The following is a 6,307-nucleotide window of genomic DNA, read 5'->3' on the forward strand; positions in this document are numbered from 1 at the left end:
AACTCTTAGCCCACACTCACTTGTAGAAACCAATCTATCACCAATTCATAATTACAATTACTTCAACAATCAAGCTCAAGAATTCAATCACAAAAGCATTAAACAGAGGTATCAATCTGTATATCAGAATTAGCATCCCATATTTAGGCATGATCACAGTCTTAACATTTCCAATGAACCGTACAAAAGCCCTGCTAACTAAACAACTGAAACTAATGAACTTAAGATAATAAGAACATCTAATTCCTAAACAACAACTCAATTACAAACTAACTAAGAAGCTGGAACAAGAATTTTATCCCAGAAATTCAAAAGAAATCAAATGACATGGCTAAGTAATCAAATCAGAAGATAAAACATTTTGAGTAACTGGACATGGAATTGGATTACAGAAATTTAACAAAATCAAAGTTGCAAGTAAGAAATCAAAATCAGAATTGCATCAGAAACCTCAATCAAAGAAGAAATTGCAAGAAATGGAATCAGATCAATAGATCTGAGCAAAATTCAAGAACTAATAATGAAAAAATCAAAAGAAAATAAAACCTAAGGATTCACAAACTCCAAATCCAACACCAAATCCCTTCTCATCGCTGATTTGCGAAGAAGCCTCAGAGAACACCCATGCAGCTCTCAACAACAACATCTTGAATCTTCAGCCAATGAATAAGGACCTCCAAGCCGCAGAGAACGCCCTTCTGGCCGGTGATGCTGTCGCGTGAAGAACAAAAGATGAAAGTGACAATCGAAGCTTCAATCGGGTGATCGGTCCGATTTTCAACAGCTCCGAGCTGATGTGGAAGCGGAACGATTGCAGAAGCTTCAAGAGAACTCCAGTTAGCCTCCACAACGTCCGGAAGCCTCAGATCTAGAGAACGCCCTTTAATCTGAGGAGGAAACGGAGCGAGGAAGAAATCATCGCAGATCTAAAGAATGCCCACAGATCGCGTTCTGAGCTTCATTCGCTGATTGCCGAGAGATTCCTGAATTCGCTGTTGAAGACGGGATCAAAATCTGGATCGGGAGATGGTGAACGGGAGCCTCAGCCGTCGCGCGAAGAAGAAAGACTGTATCAATGTCGCGAGGAACCGAGCTCCCTGTGCACTGTAGCTTCTCGCGGGATTTAAACCTCTCCTCAGATCTAATCGGACGGTCCAGATTTCTCGGGGCTTGATCAACGGCTGGATGAACTCAGATCTGGATCAAAACTTACTGATCTTCATCCACGGTCCATATCTACTCCCCATTAGGTCGGATGAACCAGATACTTGACGGATGTCTCAGATCTGCTTAATCTTCAATGGACAGTCCAAAACACTCCAAGGCTTGATCGACTTGATTAGCCCTTGATTTGAGCCCAAATGTGGCTTGATTTGATCGGGTCCATGACCCTTTTGATGCCTATAAAATAAGAATCAAATATTAGCACCAAATACCATGAAAATTAGCTAATTTACAATTAGGTCCAAAATCAAATGTAATTTGTAAAATGTAGAGTAATCATGAGTTTAAGCTATGAATAGACCAATAACAACATGCAGTATGAGTCAAAATAATATAGCAAAATCATGGTTATCAATAATCTAAAGGAAGAAAGTGACTCTATTTTTTTTTATCTTCTCTCAATTAATGATCTTGATTGCTTTGTCTGTCTCGTGAGCGTCACAATTGTTCCCACCATACTGATGTTCAGCCTTTGAGTTTGATGATAGTCCATTTCACTTTCACATGATCGGGAACTTATATTCAAAATTTCTTTCTACTTTATTAAGTCAATCAATGAATTCCTCAAATGTACTAGAAACTTTGGATCAACTAAAAACATGATATCTTTGTACCATTCCTCTCGACTGTGGCTTTCGTGATTATGATAGGGGTTTTTTCAAGTGGAATTAGAATTAAGATAAGGGAATTTACAATCTTTAAGATCTTACGCAGCCAAACGCTAAGCTAATTCTACAACTTGTCTTTATAGATCTTTAAGCCTCTTATCCGGTATGCTACGATCATGGTGCAGGACTTCCTTAATTGGAACTTGCCTATTACGACCATGATCACATCATAACAACCATCCATAAGATCTATTAAGCTTTGATATCAGAATCTCAGCATAACCGAGGTAAATGTCTCCCTTATGTGCTAGTCACTGTTCCAAATGCTAGTAGCCACCTGTGATTTACCTCCTCCGTGTTGGCCCTGGGACGAGTTGGCGGCACTACAACAAAAACCCTCATAGACATCGGTTTTCCACTGCTGTCTATTACATTTTCGACCGATGTCTATGAAGGCGATGTAAAAAGTCTGTCATTTTAGACATCGGGTTAAAACCGGTGTAGTATCACTTAATGACATCGATTTTTGAATTGGTTATTAACCGGTGTAGTATCACTTAACAACACCATTTCATCAACGGTGTAAAACCGATGTAATATTATATGTTAATAACACCAGTTTTGGCAGCGGTATACGACCGATGTAATATTAGTTAATGACACCGGTTTTGCAGCGGTGAAAAACCGATGTAATATCAGTATTGTTTAACGACACATTCGATTTCCGAAACAGTGAAAAACCGACAGTATCCAAGAAAATATACAAATATTCACAAATTACATAAATATTTTTCTTCCAACAGTATCCATAAAATACACAAATATTCACAAATTACATAAAACACAAATAATATTACAACTGTAAAAACACATAAATTATCTCAATATATAATCCTGTATTGAATTTGCGGTGGTTGGGAAATAAAATGTGTGGGTGCCTTTGAAGATTGATATCAGACACAACCACCTTATCTAAACAAGATTGTTTCTTCGACAATGAGAAAGCTGAGGCCTTCCCCATGCACTTCATTCCACCATCACCATACAAAAAATGAGTGATAATGCCATTTCCAATGGCTTCTCTTTTCTTCTTTTTTTCTTGAGTACCTCACTTGGCATATAAATCTCTTATCAGCAACCCTAGTGCTCTTCAGCTGCAGCCATGGCAAGCCATGCAACTCTTGCCTCCTCCAGAATCCCTTGCAGCATGGGGTTCCACTCCAAGACCAACTCACCCTGCTTTACCAAGGTCTGTCTCTCTCTCTCTCTTTCATTCTACAAGTGATTTTAACAGTTTGCAGGTGTATGAGTGCCATGTCGAAGGATCTGAATCCAATTTCATGATTGTAGAGGCTAGAGTTTGCTGAATTCTCCGGACTAAAATCATGCTCGAGCATCACTTTTGCAGGGCACAACAGAGAAGCATCCTTCTCGGATGTGTTGGCCTACCAGTTATCTACCAAGGCAAGTTCTTCCACAATTTTCAGCATGAAATGTAGAAACCATGCTTTGTAGTTATGCTTTTGTGTATCCCTTCCAGGCAGCTAGAGCTGTTCCTCCAAAAGGGGTGACTATTGCAAAGTTGAAGGTTGTAATCAATGGTTTCGGGAGAATAGGTCGAAACTTCCTCCGCTGTTGGCATGGCCGGAAGGATTCACTGCTGGAGGTCATCGTCGTCAACGACAGTGGTGGTGTCAAGAATGTATGGCACATCTGATGTTTAAGCCTTTCCTAGGAAACAAAACAATGTTAGAACAAGTTATTCTGTAACAGACATCTCACCTAAACTGTAAAAACACATAAACTTCATCAATTTCAACTCTGGAGTACTTGAGATTTGTAAACTGTAAAAAAATATAAATAATATCTAACAAATATATATATGCAAATGTTGCCATTGCAGCAGAAATAGGATCCCTGACCCCCAAAATAGTCCAAACTAGTGAATTGTCTGAACCAGCAATGATGCCAATTGGAATAGAAAGTGCTTCCTTCTAGTTATCTCTGCTCATAAGACCATTAAGTACCTGCATGATCATGTAAGCTAATTATCAAATTTCAAATAGCTAATGCTTGGTCTATAGAATTATATAACATCATAGGAAAGGTGAACTATCAGGCAGATGACAAACATACTAAGAAAAAGAACCATAGGAAGCCAGTAGGTTATTGGCATCATTGAGAGTTGGTGTCAAAGTTCATATAGAGTTCATAATTGATCTAATACCAAAAAAAGTCGAGACATAAAGGAGACCTATTAATATAGATCATATAGTCACAAAATAATTGCAACATCATTGATCAACTTCAAAATGCTCATAGGAAGATGCTAAAATGTATGTTTAGCTCCTATCCTATAATATTCAAAATCTACAGCAGAAAAATTAAGAAAGATATATCAATGCACCATATATTCATCTGTCAATTTTCACAACCCAATGTATTGCCTTCAGCAATGTTGTAATTCCATGGTTTCTATAAAAGTTCTGGCAGGGTAGACAAGTATAAAAAATATTAATTTTCAGCAAATCATGTTGTGCTTACTGTACAGATTATAAAAATAAAATATGTACAAAAAGTGAATAAAAGAATCACTGTGAGAGACATACCACCTAAACTAACTTATAAAGGAAGAGAGCAAATAAAATTTTACAAAGAGTAAGGGAGATGCAATAATTCTACAAATGAGATAAAAGCGTTAGCACAAAGTTGATAAGATTCCAGGAAGGCATAAAGTTAGTTCTCCATAGTAGTTGTCCATTCAAATTGGTCAATTTTGTGACAAACTCATAAGATGGTGATCACTAAAAAGAAATAATCAATCAGGTTAAAGGAAATATATGTACAATTGCTAGTCTTTTTAACTAAGAATCAGAAAGATACAACTTAACTTATCCTAGCTTGACATTTGAATTACTAAATTTTGATTCATTGTAACAGATCATTGGCCAAAGAAGGCAGATTCAACAGGAGGTTGGCAACTTCAAACAGTAGAGTAATGAGGAGCTGGAGTTGAAAAAATGGTAGAATGAAGTGGAAGAAGATGGCCAACATTTTGCAAAACTTTTTTGGCCTTTGGCACTAGTTATTATGCACACATATCAAGGAATTTCTATTATTGCATCTAATGATTTTCTTAATCAACTTTAACTTACCCAAACAAATACAATGCACAAAACAAGATGAGTAAATAGCGGAAAGCAAAATCAATGTACCTCATTCACAATGCCATCTCCTCCAACACATACTATTCCTGAGACATCAACAGTAAGACAGTAAGTTTTTCATTTTCAAGTGTAAATCAAAGCCAAACAACCTATGCTAGCATACCATCAGGGTAGGTGCTGATTTCTACAGTGGAAACAAGTTCTGTTGCATGACCAACATATTCTATTTTAACCACTTCCATTTCGAAGCCTGCAAGCTGTCAATAAGTTTCTCAGTGAATAAACAAGCCTAAACATTCATAATAGCATAGACATAAAAGAAACTTGATAGTTCAAGGAATACATAAAACCAACTTAGCAACAGGAAATAACTAACTCCTCAATCTAGCAAACAAAAATGATAAAATCAATTCAGGGTAGTGTTTGAGGAAATTCATCAAACACATTGTATGCATAAATCAATTAATACTTGCAATCAAGAGATCAAGAAGATGAAACTGTCGAAGATGAGGAAGGACTTCAGTAGCGACGATGGATAAAGGAAAAATTACCGGAATGTGAAGAAGGACTCCAGCGGTGGCAGTGAATACTGGACCAGAGATGGATGAAGGAAAAACTATTGGAATGCGAAGAAGGGCTCCTCTTCTCACCCAAAGGGAGGAGTTGGAGGAGATGCGGTGTGGAAGTTCCAGGCTCACCGTATAATATTACTCCCTTGGGAGGCCTAATTCCAATATCCTCATATAACTCAGGATGACTAAGTGGAAGTTCAACAACTTCTTTAATTTCTTGGATTTGAGCATCTAAGCCACCAATATCAACATAAGACTCCAAAGGAGCCTTTTCAACTTTCATAACAGAAACCATAGGATCCACTTCATCCTGAAGTATTCCAACAACAGATAGAACCTGCAAAAGATTTAGCATAATCAGCAGTGTAAATTGTAAACCACGTTGTACAAACTTTGGAAATTTTCATTACAATAAGATAAAACAAGAAGTCTAAAGCAAAAATAAGACAAATAAAAAAGGATTAGAAATAATGTAAACATGAAGATAACAGAAAGAAGAATTAGATACAAAAAAGCAGATGTGAAAACAAGAAGAAAGGGCAGGAACACATTCTAGAATGGAGTCAAATATGTTGCTTGAGAATAGAAGGTAAAAATTCTAAAGCAATTTTTTTCTTCTTTGAAAAATAGTGAGGCAGATGTGTTCTAACAGCTTTCTTCTGCCACATTCATGGACAGACTACATTGCATATTGATTCTGTCAAACAAACAAGTCTAAGATAGACAAATGCTTTGA

The 6,307-nt window shown here is 37.0% G+C and overlaps 1 protein-coding gene across 1 annotated transcript; it reads left to right on the top strand.

The window, feature by feature from the left end:
- Nucleotides 1–2,994: 2,994 nt before the first annotated feature.
- On the top strand, nt 2,995–4,826 carry LOC122011273 (glyceraldehyde-3-phosphate dehydrogenase B, chloroplastic-like). The gene is made up of 4 exons (XM_042567663.1): nt 2,995–3,081; nt 3,183–3,296; nt 3,373–3,534; nt 4,773–4,826. The coding sequence occupies exons 1-4, from the start codon at nt 2,995–2,997 to the stop codon at nt 4,824–4,826; spliced, it is 417 nt and encodes a 138-aa protein (XP_042423597.1).
- The last annotated feature ends 1,481 nt before the right edge of the window (nt 4,827–6,307 follow it).

This window comes from Zingiber officinale, chromosome 8A, assembly GCF_018446385.1.
Source record: "Zingiber officinale cultivar Zhangliang chromosome 8A, Zo_v1.1, whole genome shotgun sequence".
In the NCBI taxonomy this organism is placed as follows: domain Eukaryota; kingdom Viridiplantae; phylum Streptophyta; class Magnoliopsida; order Zingiberales; family Zingiberaceae; genus Zingiber; species Zingiber officinale.